This window comes from Rhagoletis pomonella, unplaced genomic scaffold (assembly GCF_013731165.1).
Source record: "Rhagoletis pomonella isolate Grant_MI unplaced genomic scaffold, Rhpom_1.0 Rhpom_scaffold_00013, whole genome shotgun sequence".
In the NCBI taxonomy this organism is placed as follows: domain Eukaryota; kingdom Metazoa; phylum Arthropoda; class Insecta; order Diptera; family Tephritidae; genus Rhagoletis; species Rhagoletis pomonella.
The window spans coordinates 3,768,787-3,789,730 of NW_023458567.1; the positions used below are offsets into that span (position 1 = coordinate 3,768,787).

Genomic DNA, 20,944 nt, shown 5'->3' on the forward strand with positions numbered 1-20,944 from the left:
TCACAATTAAATCAAAGGCCTTTTATTTATAAATTTTTGCGAGGGTATTTACACAAGTGTTTTAGTTTTTTTTTCAAGTTTATTATTAAACGTGTTCATGTATTGTTTACATATTCAAAGCTGGAAAAACAATAGCATAAAAATATTTAAAAAAAAGTCCCCAATAGCACAAACATATATTTCAAGGAAATTAACATCGCGTTTTCTGATTGCGTAAAGATACATAAGTAGTAAAAGTAAAATTAAATAATTTCACCTGGAAATAAGTAAAATGTAGTTATTTGTAATTCTGAATAAACTTAACAAAATAAAGTTAAAAATTTTATAAAAAATATTTATAAAAAATTTGGTTGCAATTAATTTCTAACATATAAGGAGCTGGACTAGAAACTTTAAATTTTTTCACTAAAAAAAAGTGTCCAAATTTAATTTAACGAAGAAGCTCAAAACAAAAAAACTAAACTTAATTAAAAAAAATAACTAAACTGCATTTTAAAAATTAAGCTAAATTTAATTTTAAAAAAATGTTACGTTTTTAAATACTTTTCATAAGAAAATATATAAATAAAATTAATAAGAACATTTAATTTTCTTTCCTTTTGAAAAAAATCAACAAAAAAAATATTTTTTAGAATAAATATTTTACAACCAAATTTTCATTTTTAAAAACACTTAGGGAAATTGTCAAACCTTGATTTAACAAAGCTTATCAACAAAATATAGTTAAAAATCAACTATATTTAAAAAAAGTGCTTAAAATTGCTTTCTAAAAATATACAACGGATTTATCCGGAGCTTTTATCTTTAAATTTTTTCTTTTTATAATAATTAAAATATGATTTATTGTAAACTCTCAAAAAAATTTATTTAAGAATAAATATGTTGAAATATTTTTTAAAGAAAATAATTGTAAAATAATAAATAAAAACATCAAAAAATAAATAAAAAATTGAAGATTTAAAAATTTTGTTAAACACATTTGTAAAGAAAATATTGTTAAAAAAATTACAAATTAAAAATTATATTGAGAAAAAAAATTTGGTTGGAACGCTTAAAATTTTCAAATACTATTAGAAAAATATTTTTGTTACTGAGTTACTACTGAAAAAAAAACATTTCGTTTTTTAAACCTTTTTAAAAAATTTTAAAAATATTTAGGGAATTCTTAAGGCGTGCAAAGCGTCGCGAATGCTTATGAAGTTTTCTTTTCTCGAAAAAACTGTCACCCTCTTATGTGGCGACATTATCAGAGTGCAACATTTTAAAGAAAGAGCATGCAATATGCATGTGAAGATGTTGAGAAAAGAACACGAGAACTTGACAGCCCGAGCGAAAAAGCTCTTGAGGCTTTATCAAAAACATTAGTTTGTAAGTGTCATGCAATATCTACAAGTAAAAAGTTTTAATCTAACTTAAAAAAAAATTTTATATTTGGAGAAGTAAAGTAAGAAAAAGAATCAAAAAATTTGTGAAAAACGCTAAGCAAAAAGACAACGGTCCATTTTAATTTTGCTAAAGTAATTAGAATTTGTCAAAGCTATTCAAAGAAAAACTATATAAATTTACAAAACATTTAGATAAAAACCAGCTTATTTATAATTAAGAATTTAAATTTTTAATCAAGAATCGAGGTTGTATCGAGCTTGATATCTATGTAAAAACAACAATAAAATGCCATGGTGGAAATTAAAGCTGCTCATTCGGAGTTTGGTTATTAATTTTTGAAACATTTTCAAATAAAAATGAAAATTAAAAAATGCATTAACAAATTTAAATGTAAGGTTAGGATAAGTTTGAAAGACTAGAGAGAGTGGTTCCCTTTACACTTATACCCAAGGGGCCTACCTTGTTATGTAATCTCCTTTCCCCTATTTTTTATGTTAAAAGCATAGAAATTTTATTTTTTTTAATAATCGAATTTTATTATTTATTTTTCGCATATTTCTCTACTACTTTCATCACTTCGGGCACCGCGACTGGGGAATGCAAACACCGTTAGCATTACGTGCATAGCCCGCATTACAATAACAACCATCGGGACAGCGGATATGTCTTATCAAACATGGCTGATTCAACGTAGCGCATTCGGTTTGACAAGATGGGCCACAGGAGGTGTAAGTCTCGTGGCGTGGACACAATCTTGGAGCTGGATAGAAAGAAGAAGAGCAAGAAATTTAATATTCTTACAAAATAAAAACACACATAGCAACGATTTCATAATTCTTATTAGTAAACTCACTTATGCCCCGTTGCCCGCTCACCAACGCTAAGCTGCAGCAGATAAACAAAATGAAACCGCACAGCAGAATGAAGCGCGTTTGGGACATGTTTGCTTGCTTTATGTTTAAGCTTTTGTTTTGATTAACAGAAATTTAAAATATTTGCTCAGCTTGGCCGCGCGCTAATTCTAAAAAAAAAGAACTGAACGTGTTTCGCTTCGGATATGCAGCTGCTAACTGAAGCTTTAACCAGCTAGCTGGCTGTGATTTTATATTGCGACGATGAGTTAAGATAACCTGCGGTAAAGCACCGCTAACTGTCAATGGTATGGCAAGGTGACCAGATGATAATACAAAGTTCAGATTCTAAAAGACTGCACGGCGTACTTAACTCAAAAGTAAAGGCCACTGACGTTCATCGTCAGCGTGGCGCGGTTCATAACTGGCAGAGCGCCGGGAGAAGTCTGATATCAGATGAGCAGCTATAACTTCTAAACCATCTAAAGAAGACTTTTAGGAAGTCTTCGTGTTTAATTTTTCGGGATTTTAAGGAATTTTTCTAGATTTTCGGATTTTTTGCCGTTTTTCGGTTTTTTTTTTCGAGATAAAGACTTGCAGGATTTTTCGGCTCCATTCAGAATTTGGGCGATTCTTCCTGTTTTATTTATTTAGAATGTTTTTGTGATTTAACGAAGGTTTTTGAGATATTTCGGAACTATTCCGAATTTTTAGGAAATTTTCGAGATTCTTTAAATTTGTTTTTTTTTCGGAATTTTTCCATGATTTCGCGAATCTCCTTTGGGGCTTTTCGGGATACTTCGTATTTTGTTTTACGTTTTTTTTTTGATTTTTCGTATTTTATAGATTAAATGTTTTTGAATTTTTGAAACTTTTCGGAATCCTTTGGGACTTTACAGAATATATCGAAATTTTTGTATTTTTTAATTTTTTTTTAGATTTTTTTAATGTTCTTTTTTTCGAGAGTTTTTTAATCATGTCGGAACTATTTGGGGAGCTTTTATGTGTTAAATGTGAACGTTGTTTTTTCTGAATATCCTCAAAAATAAAAAGAAAAAATTACGGTTCATACTCTGATCTATAGATCTCAGGCAGAATAAGTTCTTCAACTAGAATCTGCAACTAGTTAAAAAATGTATGGTGGGCTCAAAAGAGTATTTTTTTTTTAATTCTAAGCCAAAAAAAGCTTAGATTGACGGAAGAGTAGTTATTATAGGCGATACTATTCTATGGTTGGTATATATGAAATTTGTTCATTAGATAAATTAGAGCAAAATTTAAAAACAAAAAAATTTTAATATTTAATTAAAAATATCTGGCAAGGAGGTTTTCAGCCACCTCACTCGCGAAATATTTCCTAACATATTAAATTTCATACAAAGTAGAATTCATCCATTAAACAGATGGGTGAAGGTCGTTTCCATATTGGTTTCCGCACTATTTCGTATTTTGTGTGCTTTATACTAGTTTTTTGTACTTACTGATTGCAAGTCATTCACTTTCAATATACGTAAGTGAAAATCAGCAAAACTCACCTGTAAAGAGAAAAAAAATTTCTTGTTATAACAAAATCAAAGATGTGCATATTTCTACTTTGCCTAGACAGTTCCCTAAACCAAATACTTTAAAACCATTTTTCTCACTTTTGATTTTGAAATATGGTGTTCTTGTAGCTAATGAGCGATATATATATATATATATATATATATGTATATATACATATATTAAGGTGACAGTAAAATTTATAAAGATATCTGTAGAATTAATCTTATCACTTAAACCCAAAGCTAAGTAGTTAAACATATAAGCGTATGCTGAGAAAAACAACCACCCAAAAATATACTTTATTTTTGCGCTGTGACGCGAATGAAGATCGGTAATACGAGTGTGGTGAATAATATTTCGCACAACATCCCCGCAGCAAATTGAACTGGTGGAGACACCCGTCCAGCTAGCTTGGAAAAGACGTGGTACTGGCACTTCATCTATTCCAAATCAAAGTTATCAAATAACTTTTTTTAGCATAGACATTTCCGACGAAGCGGCGATATTCTCTTCAGAAGAAGGCGTTCTGAAATAGTCCCAATTGGTACACTTCTGTAACGATGACTTTTTTATAAAAAAAAATTGTCCTGTATTCGATTTTTGGATTTTTTATTTCCATTACACATTTTATTATGCAATAAAAATTCCAGAATTGTCACTCAACTACTGCAAAACTGATGCATAGCGAGACAGTTGAAGCTCGCGACTTGGCAGTTGCAGCTTCATCAAAGTATCTCATATTGAGAATTTGAAAGCTGAGAAGTAGAAGTCGTATTCTTGTTTTCGTACGAATTGAAAATTTAGAATTTTTTTATAGAAATGTAATAGAAAGCTCTCGGTACCCATGGGGCCATACCCGAGTATCTTTCAAGGGGAGGTCTATATCATTAGTCTGTGTGCAAAGATAAACCTACGTAGAAATTACTCAAGGCTCTCTCATCATTTGAGGTCAAGTCGGTCTTGGTTCTTGAGTGCATTGAGATTACATAGGAGTTGTTGGTAACGAGAAAGCGGACCGGCTAGCCAGAATGGCAGTCGCCTCATCGCCTATAGGGCCTGAGCCCTTCCTTGCGATCGGACCTAGCACAATCAATCAAGAAGGAGAGGAACAGGCTTAGAGATCAACACTGGCGTAGCACCGCAGGCCAGGCAAAATGCCTACTGCGAGGCTACAACCTTAAGAAAAGCTACAGGACAATCATAAACCTCCCCAAAGAGAGGTTAAGGATAATAACAGGTTCTCTGATGGGTCACTGCAGACTAAGAGATCACCTGCACAAGATAGGGATCTGGTCTAACGACCTATGCCGTTGTTGTCGAGTTGACTTTGCACCTGCTTCGCCTGTTCGAGACGGTTACGAGAAGATGGAAGAGGAACCTAGGCCAACTCTGGCTAAGGGTATAAGTTGATGTGCAGACCTACCGGCTCGACAATTTCTAACAACTATCGATTATATGATTAGCGACATCTGCCTATGAATTGTTAAAGCAAAAGCTAAAAGAAATTAATTGGTCTTGTCACAAATGTCGCCCGTGACTGATTCTGAAGTTGCAGGTGGCTTCTTTCCTAAAAAATTAGCGAGAAAGATACCACTAAAAGAGCACAATGCGGCGTTCGATTTGTATCCAAATCAATATTTTAAAAGTAATATGAAAATCCGTTCCAAAATAAACTCTCTTGGTGGAATCAACCAATGGCAAGAAATAAGCATTTTCTCTTTTGTTGTTTTGGAGTGAGCTTTAGAAAATAAATTAATTTTTTGTCAAGAAAACTCGTTTAGAATATTACTTTTTTTGGTTGCTAAAATCTCACTTGGGACGGTCTGAAAAATGTATATCATTTTATTTCACAAAAAAAAATCATGCTCAAATCAAAAAAATGCCAGCAATAAAAACTCAAATATTCTGAAATAAGGTGGTCTTGCATAAGATACTTTCAACCCTAAAAGATTTAAAATTTTTTTTTTTTAAGGAAAGTTGAAAATATAAGGAATCGTTACACGTGAATTGAAATAAATAATATAAAAAAAACTTTTTAATATACAACGCTTTTATAAATGGACTAAAAAGTTGAAAATACTTCTCAGTCCCATAGAATATGTTTTGATAACTTTTGATTTTGAAATTTTAGCAAAAGTCATTATAAACAATCTATGAAATTGAAAATGAAAAACGTGGAGCGCATGCAATACAAAGCATTCGATTTAATTGACAATAGTCAAACTACATAACGTAGACCTAAAATGTCTACAGCGAAAGTAGAACTTTGAAATCGATTTTAAGCGGTCGTTATTCATATACCCACATACATACATTCATATATGACTTTTCATATCAATTCAAGTGTATTACATGCGCCCCACGCTTTTCATTTTCAATTTCATAGATTGTTTATAATGACTTTTGCTAAAATTTCAAAATCAAAAGTTATCAAAACATATTCTATGGGACTGAGAAGTATTATTTTCAACTTTTTGGTCCATTTATAAAAGCGTTGTATATTAAAAAGTTTTTTTTATATTATTTATTTTCTATTTTTAGTCCTGTCTGAATAAAAGTTTGCAATAGATATTAAAATAATTCAACGATATTAATAGAAAGGTGCACACACATGCATTTACATATGTATGTACATACAAACGAGCACCAATTAGTTTTATTTAAAGAAATGGCGGGAATTCTATTTCCGGTGTAGCAAACGTAGTACATAGGGCGACCTCTAGATGTCATCTACCTCGCCCTATTCACTATGCTTTTTTATAGGAGCTTTTCAAAGCTTTGCTTTATGGTGTCGGACACACAACATTGAAAGTTTCTGGAACACAACATTGCAAGTTGATAAAAGCGTTGTAAAATAGTAAAAATTACTCAAATTAAACAAATATTAATTAAATTAAATTTTTTGTCAAAACTTAGTAAAGTTTTTAAATTTTTTATTGTAATGCAAGTTTAAGCTTTAATAAGTTGTAAATATCACTAAAACCTATGTAAATATTTTGTTAAACAAACCTTAATGTAAAAAAAAATTTGGGTCAATATTTTGAAAAGTTTTAAATTTTTTTATTGTTTTAAATTTCATTAAAATCAGTTTTAAACTATTAAGGAAAGTTGAACACGTGAATTAAAAAATGTTAAAAATTTCCCAAATTAAACAATTATTGATTAAAAAAAAAAAATCTATCAAATTTAGAAAAAAAAATCTTTTTTTTTGTGTAATGCAAGTTTTTAGTGTTATAAGTATCTTATGTAAGACCACGATTTTCATGGATTCCAAAAAATAAGAGAACACTTGTAGAACGCTTCATTTCAGATGGTAATCAAATGTATTTGTTGCATTAAATTCAGTTCAATGAAATTTTTAATTTTCAGTTTTTTAAATATTTTCCAATTTGTGCATCCAATATGGCAACATCACCCCTTCCACCATTCAGACACTATCTAATCCACCACACCTGTACCAATTGGCCAACTGACAGGTAAACTAAACACACACACACACACCTACAAAAATGCACACACGCATTTGGTATTTACCACCACATTAGCAACTGCATTAAAAAACACAACATTTCCAGAGTTGACCAGCACTCAGCGGCCACTTGCTGTGATCAGTTCTCTTCGACAGCGCGAGCGTGTTACAACTTTAAAATTCTTTAAGCGGCAAAACGCATGCGCAACGGCGCTATTTACCCACACAACCTTAACATAGCACACATACAGTGCCAGCCAGTGGTACACGAACGCGGTAAGCGAGTGAGGAGCGCATGTGCGCGTGTGCAAAAGTCAAAGAAGTAGAAAATCTATATGTAAAGTGTGAAAATATGCAGAAATATTTTCAATGCAAACGCGGAAAATCGGTGAAAAAATATGAAAATCCTATAGCAATGGGGCAAGAGCGTTTGCGGCGCAAAGATTTCGGTTTGTAAATAGTGAATGCGATCTTTGCAAAGAAAAATTCCACTTCTTCCGACTGCACAAAATTGCGCAAAGTGGTATTGGTGGCGATGTGAAGCAGAGAAACAAAAAGAGTAAAGAAGAGGGCCAATGGTAAAAACGTGTCGTCACAGCGCCCGAAGCGGTGGTAAAGAATTAAACATACAAAACGAATGCGAAAAAATGTAAACGAGTTGAGGGAAATGTGTAAGATTTTGAAGAAAATTGTTGAAATATTTGCGCAGATTTTGTGAGGAAGTTGATTTTTGGATAGAGATAGTGGAAAACCAGGCAATTTGGCCTTTCAGTAAATGTTTTTAAGCAACGCTCAACGCTTAGTGGCACACTTAACTATACCATAAAATTTACAAACACGAACAGCGACCATTGCTGTGGAAGAAGGCGTACTTGTGGCGAGCAATTCGAGTATTTGCTGCGTGAATAAAAAAAACATTGTAATGAAAAATGCCACACCACAATGGCTGAGGTAAGAAAATAGTGGATTTAAGTATATTAGATTTGTTCATATTTGGAAAAAAAATTCTTTGAGGAAATTACTTAGAAAAAAATCATAGAGAGTTTAATACAAGGACGCAAATTTCGAGGCAATATGCTAAGTGTGCAACCGAATCAGTCTCTCTCAAAAGGGGCGACACCCCACCCAGTACGAAGCTCACAGGTGATTAGGGGCGTTAAGTTAAAATTGGAATTGTAATTTCGAGTTTAATAATTTAGAGCGGCTGTAAATAATAATTTTTCGCACATTGGCTGTGAACGAAATAGGTTTGAGAATCTATGAACTTAACCATCCCACCAGCTTCAGGATACAAAAGACGCTATTTGCTTACCTATTATATTTTAAGAAAAGTTCTGAAAAATAACATGCAAACATACGTATGTATGGGCTTTTGTAACTCTCGCTGCCGTCGGAAAAATATCGGCCGGTACTGCCGAATATGCTCCAAGAGATTTTTAATTTATTTATACTTTTATAATTTTTTTTATTTTTTTTTTTTTTTTTTTTTTTGTTTGTGATATACTGTAACTATTTATATATGTAAGTCGATTTTTTCATTCAAATACATAAGTCATTACGACCAAAACAATTTAAATTCGAATTTCTACAGAGGTAAATTTCTAACAGAGGTAAATTTTGGATCCCTCTGGCAACCTGCAAATTAAGTATTAGAAACAACATTATTAAAGAGGCGAATAGATCATGGGCACTCGTATAACCACTGGGCTTCTTTGGCCGCGACTTCATAAGAAACAGAAAGAAGAATTGCTCAGCCTCGCCAAGAGAGAACATTTAGAAGGTCATGACTTGTGAAAACGGTCATTGGCTATTTGGCATGCACTCTTTGAGTTTAGGAACATTCTTCCATAAATATTACAGAAAATTGTAGAGATGAGGAGGAGGAAGAAACAGTCGCACACTTCTTTTGCAGTTGCTCCAAGTTGAAGTTAAGAGCACAACAATCTTAAGGAAATATCCCGTGTAGGAATAAAACCAATCCTACGCTTCATAAGAGCTTCGAAATGGTTCCGTGGAAAATAGTTACTGATGTTCCCTCGATTGATGCGATATCACAATGCACCTGCAAGGTTCAAGTGAGTTGGTCTTTCGAACTAACTGCTACATTAACATAACATTAACTAAATCAGAAACCAAAAAATAAAAAAAAAGTTTACGTAAAGTATTTTTTAAACATCGAATTTTTATAATTATCATTTTTGTATCATGATGCTTCAAACCAAGTGAAAAGTTACTTTTTATAATACTAGCGAATATTTAAAACTAATTTGCAATGCTTTTTTTATTTTGAAGCTTGAAATTTCAATTTTTAAATTTTTTTGTTTTTGAAGCAGTTATTCAATGATTTTGAAGAACCAAAAATAGTTGTTCTAAGTTGAAGCTTGAGGTCTCTTAAACAGGAATTTGAGACAGGTTTATTAAAAATTTAATTGACAAAATAAAACAAAAAATTTTCAAAAATTTATCAGCATTTCATTTTAAATTTAAAAATTATTAATTTCTTACTTATTTAACTAAAAATAAGAGTACATTTTGTTTTTAATTAGCAGCAAATAGTTTTTGGTATATTCAAAAAAAATGTCTAATAGTATTAAAAAACATCAAAACTTTCCAATAAATTAATTTAGAAAATTTTTCTAAAAACAGGACTAAAACTATTTAATACTAAAAATATTTAGTATTAAAAATATTTATCTAAAAATATAAAAAAAAAATCAAAATTTCCGATAAATTAATTTAGAAAATTTTCCTAAAAACACGACTTAAAAATGTAAATAATTTTTTACTCAAAACTTTTCTTACAAGATTTTAAAAATATTCTGCCTTATCCTGAGTTTCGCCTGAAAAAAGGATCACCCGAAAATTTGTCATCCGCTCATAGTAAAACCATGGAAAGCAAGAGTGAAAAGTGAACCAGTTCGGGGAAAATGAAACTTATGATAAGGCTGATTATTTTTACTCAAAACTTTTCTTGAAAGATTTAAAAAAAAAATATGTTTTTAGTAAAAAATTTTCAAAAAATATTAATCAATACTACGAGCTACGTTGTGAAAAATTAGGTTTGGTATATTAAGATGCATCACTCTCCATGCAAACTAACGATACTGTTTTTCCATCGGAACTAAAAAATGTATTATATTTTGACAATTTAAAATATTTTAGAAAAATATTAAAATTTCAGCTGGACCAATTTGAAAATACCTCCAAAACACGAGTTTGTTTATTAAATTAGTTTTAAAAAATATTTTTTTTCGCAAACAATCGTTTAAAATTATAGCTGAAGATAAAGCTTAGAAGGTCTGCATAAAAATGTTAAAGATATTTTATCAACCAAATCAAAATACATAATCTGCCTTATCCCGAGTTTCGCCTGAATAAAATTCACCCGAAAATTTGTCATCCGCCCATAGTAAAACCATGGAAACCAAAACTGAAAAGTGAACTGGTTCGGGGAAAATGAAAGTCATGATAAGGCTGAATGAGATTTTTGGAGGAATTTCCACATTGGTCCAGCGCACGCATGTAAATTTTAATATTTTTCCGGAATATTTTGGGTCTTAAAATATAAAAAAAAAAATTATAATTGGTGAGGCATCCTAATGAACATATGTATAATAATAATAATAGAATAGCGTTTCGCCGACTTCAAACGGCGGTTGTATTTTTAGGAGAAGCTTTTTCATGGTAAAAATACACTTGGATGTTTGTCATTGCCTGCCGAAGGGCGACCGCTATTACGAAAACCTTTTTTTTTTTATTTTTTTTATTTTTTTTTTTGACGGAAACGCCGGCGGAAGGCGTTGCGCACCTCTAACCATTACAACACAGCAGCCGCATATATCTAAATAAAAATTTAGTTCCCGAAAATACATTTTTTTTATAGTTTCAATAAAAAAAAAATAGGTTTTTAAAAATAATTTTTTTTTAACTTTTTGGAAAAATTGCGATTAACACGATTTAAAAACTATAAAAAAGGTTACTTAAAAAAAAAATATTTTTTCAACACTTACACCCTTCGAAAAAATCTCTAAATTTATCAGTGAGTAGGTTTTCTAGTAACACAAATTCTAGTAACACAAAAAAAGATTCTTGGGTTTTTTCGTTTTCCCTTGTATGTCTTCTGTTTCAGTTATTTCCAAGCCCAATGGTCAGTGGCCGCCAGTATATGACTACTTTGTGGGTATTAATTAGCATGATTATGTTCTTTTTTGTTATTACGCCTCTTGTATTCTTCTACCTTTGTCACTATTTTACCTTTGCCTGCCTTTCTGGCCACTTATAAGCTGCTAACTCACCTAAGTTGGCTTCTTTGCATTGCTTAGCAGCTACTTTGGCGGTCTTTTTTATGTGAACGCCATTAGCCATTTCGATAATTGTAATATTAAATAATAAATTCTTAACTAATTTATTGAAATTTTTGACTTCTCTATGACATTCTGCGCCAATTTGTGTGATTCGAAAATGAATGGAACTAGCTTTTTATAATTTTGTGTTTGTGGTTGCTTTGGTAATTAATTTGGTATTTTTGTTGTTGTTTAATTAGCTATGAGGAATTTTAAACTCTGCATTTGGTAATTATGCTAATTTCATTTCAAGAATTTGATTTAGTGCCTGAGGGGGTGTTGATGTTGGTGGCTAAAAAGATCGCTTACCATAGTGATTAGATTATTTTCAGAAGTCTTTTTGAGATTACATTACTAAATTTGAGTTTTGGTAACGGAATATTATACTGGAGGAGAGTAATATGAAGCTGTAGTATACAATTAAGAAAGCAATAAAGCAACGATCATCTTGTAAACACCCACTTGTGGTGTCCTTTCCCTTAAGATCTTTAGATTTCTCACATGAAACATAGAAAGTCTTTTAAAAAAAAATAGTACAAATTAAACGCAAATAAAAAAATGATTCATATTCGCCGCCAATTAGTCACATTTCGATTTTTTCCACATTTTATTTCACAATCTTTTTCCGCGTCGATATTCAAAATGCATAAATAAAAATTACAAAAAATAAATCCAGCAAACATGACAGCCCGGACAAGTGGTTAATTAGCTGCTGTTGCTGCTGCTGTTGCTGCTGCTGCCGCTGCGAAAGCTTGTTAATGGCGTACAAATACGAAGAATAACAGGCGAAGGCGAGAAAAAAGTTGCAACGCCTGCACAGTTTGCGATAAAAACAAAAGACTTAAGCGACGAACTTGCCTTAGAGGGAGAAACCAGCAGCAGCAGCAACCTTCACGACAGTCGACAGCTACGCGTTGTGTACGTGAACTTGTAAAACAACAACAAAAACAACAAATAAATGCTAGCAAAAACTACACAAATTGCAATACCAGCAACAGAAATAACAACAACAGCCACAAGAAAGCAAGCAATAAATTAGTGATTGACACCTTCGAAAGCAATCATTCCAATTCAGAATTCTGTGGCGCAGCAGACTGTTTGGCGGCAATTGGCTGGGCGATGGTGGCGTTGATTTGACTCACAGCAGCCGAATGCAAATCATTAAGAAAATATATAAATATTCATTCCATTGTATTTGCATACATTTGCATTGCATTCACTTAAATATTTGGTCATTCATTTATGTGCATAATAAAGTATTTTTTTTTTTTTATAAAGTTACAGCGAATGAGGGCAGCTGCTGCAGCTCGGCATTTGTCATGGAGGGCCACAGCACCAAATAATGCGCGGCGCGGAGGCGCGGTGAGGCGCGCGGAGAGCCACTAAAGTTTAAAGAAACAAGTTATGCAACTTTTTTCATGGTCTGCGCGGTGTGTCTTTTATTTTTATTCATTTTTTTTATACGTATGTATATACAACAGCGATGGCGCAAATCGTATTTTTTTATTGTTGTCATTGTTATTGTTGTCATTGTTTATTGTTGCGCTGAGCTGAGGAGATGGCATGCGAGTGTTACATATTTATTTTATTGTTTTGTGGCATCTTCTGTTTTTTGGCTGCATCTCTTTTTTTCTGTATGTAACCAAACGTTTTTTCTTGTGCTGTGGAATGCGATGGAAACCAACAAAAATAAATAAATAAATGACAAAAAACATTGAAGAAGAAAGCATGAAAGCAAATGGAGGGAAAAGACAAATCGCTGAGCGGCGTTTAAAGAATATTTTTTCCTTTTTAAAACCAGATAAAAGAAGAAATGCACTACACACATAGTATTTAATTGGTCGATAAACGTTTTGTATACTTCTGTTAAAATTTTATATTTTTTTGTGAGGTACAGGGAATCAAAAAAAAAATATAAAAAATATGTATCTTGAGTTTCGAAGATCGTATATTAAAAAATATATTTGGCAATAATAAAAAATCGAAAATCATATCGAATGCTTTTTTTTAAATTTTGTATATCATGGCAAGTTTTTCAAAAAGTTTTGAAATTTTTTTCAAAGCTTTGCAAAAAATTATTTAAAAAAAATTTTCGAAATTTTAAAGATTTTTTTTTAGTAATCTTAAATTTTGAAGAAGCTTGCACGCATTTCAAAAATATTTTAACCGTCTTCAAATATACGAGGAGGTTATCAATTCGCCAAAATTTTTATTTATATGTGAACTGTTTTGTCCAATTCTGAATTCGGCTGTTATTTTTACAAGCTTTTATTTAACTTTCTATGTATGTATGTATGTATGTTGGTTTGGTTCAAATCTTGCCATAAATTTTTAACCAACTTCTCGATCAGCTAGAGATTTGAAACTCCAAACTTAGCTCAGGAGCCACTGATAATGCAATATGAAAGATTTGGTTCGAATTTGGAATGTATATTTATTACCTACATGGAAGCAAATAACTCAACAAAAATTTAGCCGGTAGGTGGCGAGAGCTTTTTTTTCCTATTTTCATAATTTTTAGAATTTTTGTATTTAATTTTTTTTCTACGTAGTACATTTGGCACATCCTATAATTTGACCCCCAAGAATTTTAACATCCGATAAAATATACAGTACATTTTTAGCGTAACTATAGAGATTTAAGGTGGAATATTTTACTAGCTGATGCATTGTGGGGTACAGAAAAAATTTGCATTTGGAATATTATTTTCGAAATTTTTATATCTTGGCAAAAATTTTATACAAGTTGTTTTTAATGTTAGATTTTTTTTTAGAAAATTGTTATTTTTCGATTTTTTTGTTTTTATTTGAAAAAGATTTAAAAAACTGTCAAAGGTAAATTTTCACTCCGAAACCTTTACATTCTTTTGCAGCTTATGTAGTGTTTTAAAAATGTGTTTGATATTAGTAAAAATTACTTTTTATTTGTTGATAATTAAATAAAAATTTCGAGTTTATAAAACATGTTTTAAAAAAATTTTTGCTTCATTGATGTTAAACAAAAAAAATGTATAGCTTTTTTAATATTTCTTATAGTATTATGAAAAAAATATACGTTTATAACATTTGGATGCTTTTACACTAAGAAATTCTAATTTAACACATAAAACTCGAAACTCAATTTTCCATTTTTGATTTTAAAACTTTCTTTGTTTCTTTAATTAAAAAATATATAAAACCAAATATACCTTTTATATTAAAGTTTTTGGTAGCAATTCTAAACCTTTAAATCTTTATGCTTTAGGCAAATGAATTTTTTATAGTATTTTTCATTGGTATAAAAACGTGTTTTTTCTCAATAAATATATAATTTTATATAAACTGGTTGAACTTTCGAATACAAAAACTGTGCACAAAAAATGTTCGCCTTTGAAACATTTATCTTCTCGGTTATGGAACTTTTTTCCAAATAATAACTCTCTCATGTCAACAAGTAGCTTGTAGTATTTACAACCTATTAAATTTTTTATAAAAAAATTTATAAAAAAAAAATTCTAACAATTTTTGATTCTTGTTTTCGGTTAGTTCTTTCTTTTTAGTTTTTTTCAAACCTTTAATATATTTTAATAGTAAAATTTGCGTTTTTTCTCCTGACTTCCGTCTCCCATTATTTCAAATAAAATAAAGCAAGAAAAAAGTTTACAATTTCGTTTAATAACTTTATGATAGCATGTAAATATCACTAAACACTTTTATGGATTCCTTTTCTATAAGCTCTGCTTCTTTTTCAATTAATTTTACAGCAAAGCAGCTGATGGGAGTATTTTTAATGCGAAAATATTTATCCTTTAAACTCCTATTCACTCCGTTAATTAACCTCTATTAGCAAGAAAAAAAAACAGCTATTTCATTTACCTATAATTTAGCACATTGCCAAAATATTTGGCACACGTAAGAAATAACTGATCGCACCAATCCGTTGCTGCTTGCCGAAGCCGTCTTCCCTCCCCTCAGACTAATTGGCGATTAACTAACCCAGCAACAGCAGGTTCGTTGCTTAAGTCTTTGGTATTTTCTTTACAGCGCTTGAATGCCATAAAAATATCGGAGGCTTAGTGCATTTCTAAGGCAAGCAAAACATAAATAACTGTTAACCAATCGTGCAACAACTGCATATACATACATACATACATATATGAGTATAACATATTTCTTTTCAATTTTTCCTGCACAATTACAAAGTCATTAAAATGCTCGCTAAAAACAATTTTTCCCGCTCGCTACTGTTGCGCTCGGCTCATCTTTAACCGCTGACTACAAAAGAGCGCAAATACTTGCCACAACTGTCTGCCCGCCGCTATCGATGGCTATCCGTTCAGCGCGGCAGCAACATGGTAATTGCCTTGCCGCCTTTCGAACAGTTAGCAATGGAACAACGTCTAAATATTTTAATCAACTTTAAGTACAACAAAGCGAGGTGGAAGAAGAAACGCTTGCAGAAGAAGCAAGCTGCCTGTTACAAAAATGCTGGTAAATGTTTTTAACAACTTAGCGACAGCAAACGAAAATTTCGAAAAAATTGCAATAAGAAAACAACAACAACAGCCGTCTCAGCCAGGCCGCCGATCAGCAATTTAACAATTTTGCATGCGTTGCTGCAATGAATGTCCATTTTGTCGCTTAAATAGCCGCTAATGTTGCGCGGACGCCACCGTGCCACTGCACCGCAGCAACATTGTTGCGCTGGCAATTTACATTTTTTTTCCAGCGTCAGCAATGGATGTGTGTGTGTGAGTGCTTCAGTACGGTGGCCTAAGTGACATTGACGACGTTGTTGCTGGAATTTATTATTATTATTTTTTCGCGCTTTGATGTTTTAATTGAATTTTGCAAATATTTCACTTTAACGTTGACATAACTGTGGACGTAACGACGTAACTCTTGTGGCAAGTTGCTGCTGTTGCGCAAGCGTGTGGCGGTGTGGCGGTGTGGCGGTGTGGCGGTGTGGCGATGTGGTAGCGTTGTACTGCATGATTTATTGACAGTAAGCAGATTAAAATACAAAAGCGCGAGATAATTGCAGCGCATTCGAATCCGAAACCAATCGGCAGCAATAACTTTCCGTTTTTGTGGAAATCTTTTCATAAATGTTTCAGCGTTTGAAAGTGTGACATCGGAAGATTTATGACTGCTGGGGCATACACAACTTTTGTGGGGTACATTAATACGAAGAATTAGAAAATGCGATTTTAATTTGAAATTTTCCTTTTTTCCAAAATTGAAGTCTTAAAAAATTCTTTGTTTTGCGTGGTTTATTTTGCATGTTGAAAAAAAATATATTATTTTCTTATTTATCTTTTTCTCCAACAGTTGGACAGAAATTCGTTAAAAAATATGTATGTATGTATGTAAGTACTTTTCTTAAATTTTTGTTTTAATTCACACAGAAATGTTGGAAATATAATTGCTTTATATGTATTTCAAAAGTATAGTTTTTTTGAAAACTTTACTGCTTTTTTTCGCAAATTACTTAAACTTTTTTTCATAGCTTATCTAATTTTTTTTCGAAAACAAGGTTTTCTTTTCAAAAATTCTAAGTTATTTAGAATAACCAACTCAAACACATGTAAATAATTCAAGTTAATCTCGGTAACTGTTATTTTTTCACAAAATTTATAAATTTTTTAATTACTCATTTGTAACTGAGTAATTTTTAAACCAATATTTTTTTAAATCAAAATTGTTTACAAATTTCAAAAGCTTGTTTTTGAAAGACTATTCAAATGTTTTTGAAACTATTATTTTTTTAACTAAATTTAAAAAAAATATTCGTATATGCATGTAAGCTTTCTTTTCCGAAATTTGCTACCTTTTTAACTTTATTTTCTATTTGATTTGAAAAAATTAAACCATTGCTCTAGGTTTTTACAAAAGAAAACTTTATATAAAAAGTTTATACATTTTTTTTTTTAGGTTTTCAAAAATCTTTTATTTTTTTTTGTACCTAGAATATTTTTTGTATAACATAATTTTAAAAGCCCAGATTTTTCACCATGGTTTAATTTACAAATTTAAAAAATGCATTTAAAAAATATATTTTTTCTGCACATGTACATATAAAAAAATTATTGAAGTATTATTTTATAATTGTCGTGTAATATATGTATATTTTTTCTAATTTTGCATTTATCACATTTTGTATCAAATATTTTTAAACAAAAAATTTTAATCTTTCTTGCGCTATCCGAATTTTCTTTTTTTAAGTTGTTACATTTTTTTAAGTTATTCTACATTTTACTGCAGGAATTGTCAAATTTTCTTTCAATATACTTTTCCGCAAGAATCGCCATTTTCTGTAATTTTTGAATTATTTAATTTTCAGACTTATTTTTTAGTTGCATATTTTTGAGATAGCTTTAAATCGATTTTTTTCTGTACAGAAATTCATATTTCACAGTGAAGCCATTTATGTTCGCTTCAAGGCCTGCGGTTGAAAATGGCTTCCATCAATTAGTTAGAAATGTGATCGTGGCGTACTTAAAGAGGGTAGAACAAAGCATTTCTATTTCAGTTCAGAATGGTGAAGAATTTTCGGAAACCATTTCAAAGTTGATTTGGAAAAGTAGAAAGTTGGATCAATGCAGCAACCGCTGGAGTGCTCTGGGATCTTCTCATTTACCAAAATAGCAATTTTACAAAAAAGGAGAAATATGTTAAAGGCGTCCAAATGAGCCCCTGTACCGTTCACTCTATCAAACGATTTGGTTCATTTCTGACAACAGAGCAAAAACATACTCACTTAGCTTTGCTGCTGTTAGCGCTTATCTCTTGCGCTGATGCACTCTCTTCTACCCACGTATGTCCTGACTTGATCTTCAAATCTTATTGGCGCCCTTAAAGTCGCGAGAAATGTGGCAAAAAAAGAGAGCTCAGCAAATAAATGGAAATATTTAATCACGTGTGCGCGATCGGTTAACCGCCATTTGTGGCACCTGTGGCACCTTTCACTTCACAGCTATTCCGTACACACACACACACTCAAACACATGTGAGCCACGCGCATTGCTCGTTAACCACCTAGCGGATGTTGCTTACACGACCTCCAATATCTCTGCCATAGCCACTTCAGCGCAATTGCCCAATTTTCTTAATCGCTATCTTCACAGTGTTTACTTTAAGTAAAAAATAATTAGAAAATTTTTTTTTTCGATACTCCTATCAAACTTTGCCGAATTGGGCGCCTTTCACTTGTGCGGTCAGCAGTTAACAAACAGTAAGCGTAGCCAGGCAGCCGGTCGAGATAATCGATTCGGAACAAAAATGCTATAAGTGAGGCAAAAATAAAATAAACTAAATAAATAAAAAAAAATGTGAATAAAAAACAATCAGAACAGCAACCGAAAATTGGGTAGCAAAGAAACAATTTAAAAAAGCGCCTAGAACGAACACAAGCCACATACGAGTACATATGTACATACCCCTCATATTTAAGTAGCGCCTACATTGCTGGATTCTATAGGTTGCATGTGTGTGTGTGTGAGTGTGGGTAGCACACCTGCTTGCCGCTATATGTACGTCAATTAAGCATCAACCACTTTGGGTGTTGCACTCTCACACACACACATATACACATATGTATGTAACCGCTTCATCGAATTTTCCCTCTACTACTGTAAACAAAATTCAATTAATTCTTATCTCGCCGCGTTCGCACTGTCAGCACCAAGCGCAATCATTTTTTATGTGAGAAAAAAAACACAAGAACATATTCAAGTGAGCGAACAAAATTGCAGCATAAATGTCTGTAATTTGCGCGTAAATTGGGCCGCAACAGTAAAGAAAAAACACAAACAAAAAAAAAACAGAAGCAGAAAAGAAAATGTCCAACTGATTAAATGGTCCTCAAACTGACAGTCTAGTTGACATGTCGACTGATAAGGGTCGCATTGAGTGGTATAGAATTTTCTTCGGTTTTTTTAATTTTTATTTTTATTTTTGTCTTTTATGCTTCCATGCAAATAAAAGATAAGTAAAACAGTACCAAAACCTACACAAAATCAAATTTACATGGAAAAGGATCTTGAGGAAATGAAAAAAAACTGTAATGCTTTCGATGACAAAACTAATATCGATAACAATTTATATCGACAACCAGTGTTATCGATAACAATTGCGATAAATTCGGAATTTTTACCTCATATGGAGTAATAATATATTTTCAGAGAAGATATTAACGGGTTCTAAGTTAGATGCTGGTTTCGTTGATTCATATATCGTTATTTCCCTCCCCCAAACCCGACCGGAGAGAGAAACGATTCGACCAAAAACCACGGTGTCTTTTCAATGTCAGCGTAAGCAAAGACAGGATAACCTGGAGGCTCTTGATTCGAGATTTATTCATCAGCTCGAGCAAAGGAAAGGGAAGAACAATGAGAAGTTCGATATACTCTACTATGCTAAGTTGGCCGCTCATAAGTTCTGAGCTGTAATTTTAATAGAACTAGAAAATATTAAACACGAACATAAAATGAGGCCATGAGAGCCTATCTACAAAAAAAGTTTAGTAATACGAGAAAGAAGGATCTATAAAAAATAAATCCAGTCTTTTACTAAAAAGTTCATTGCACCTACGTGTTGCTACATATTATAGTAAAAGAAAACTAAAAGACCTGTGGCTATTACCGTTTCTATTCTAATATTGCATTTTAAGGTGGTGCACCTCAACTTTATTTTAAATTTCAGTTAGGCTACTCTGTCCCTCGAGACCCCAAATAATCGCTGATGAAAGTATAGATTTCAACTACTTAAATATGGATCTACTATCCATCTAAAATTAGCAAAGGGATCGAGTGCAGTTCCGGACATGTTTTCATGACATAAATCACCATATCTCAATAAAAGCCATATCATGGATCTAAATGAGTTGATAAACGTATATATTTATATATATGTCATCTGCTGAACTAGACCGCCCTGCAGAAAAAAGTGATCAATTGATTAAAATAACCAACTTCTAGTTAGCTTTTTTTGGGGCAGTACGATAAATTATTAACTTTAACTGGCTATGACAAAACTAACTTTAAGTCAGTTAAAAAGTCGTGCAAGAGTCAAGCAGATGTTATCGGCAGTTTTATTTTCTTTACAAATTTCTATTTAAATATCCACACAAAAATTACTTTCAGTTCACTTTTTTTCTGAACTTCGCAGATTCTTTTTCGTATTCAGGACAAATAAATGGGAGATCGAAATTAAAGTAAATAAAAAAATAAATAAAAAAGTAAAAAAAGCAAAAAAAATTTTAGTTTTCTTATTGATATTTATGTCCAAAAGAAGTTAACTACAAGTTAGTTGACATCTAATGCAGAGGAAACCAGTTGTCACTATTTTGCGCCTATCGCCCTTCAAAATTA

General features: G+C 31.7%; 2 protein-coding genes across 2 annotated transcripts in view; one reads left to right on the forward strand and one right to left on the reverse strand.

Annotated features, from left to right (window-relative positions):
• Window positions 1-1,906: 1,906 nt before the first annotated feature.
• LOC118748213 (venom serine protease inhibitor) lies at window positions 1,907-2,473 on the reverse strand. The gene is made up of 2 exons (XM_036482590.1): window positions 2,240-2,473; window positions 1,907-2,146 (listed from the first exon to the last, which is right to left on the reverse strand). The coding sequence occupies exons 1-2, from the start codon at window positions 2,325-2,327 to the stop codon at window positions 1,959-1,961; spliced, it is 276 nt and encodes a 91-aa protein (XP_036338483.1). The 5' UTR covers window positions 2,328-2,473; the 3' UTR covers window positions 1,907-1,958.
• A 4,899-nt stretch (window positions 2,474-7,372) lies between these two features.
• LOC118748516 (tetratricopeptide repeat protein 28) overlaps window positions 7,373-20,944 on the forward strand; it is a 61,964-nt gene continuing 48,392 nt past the window's right edge. The window contains exon 1 of the mRNA XM_036483022.1: window positions 7,373-8,202. The gene's annotated coding sequence lies outside the window, so the exon portion shown is untranslated. The remainder of the gene's footprint in view (window positions 8,203-20,944) is intronic.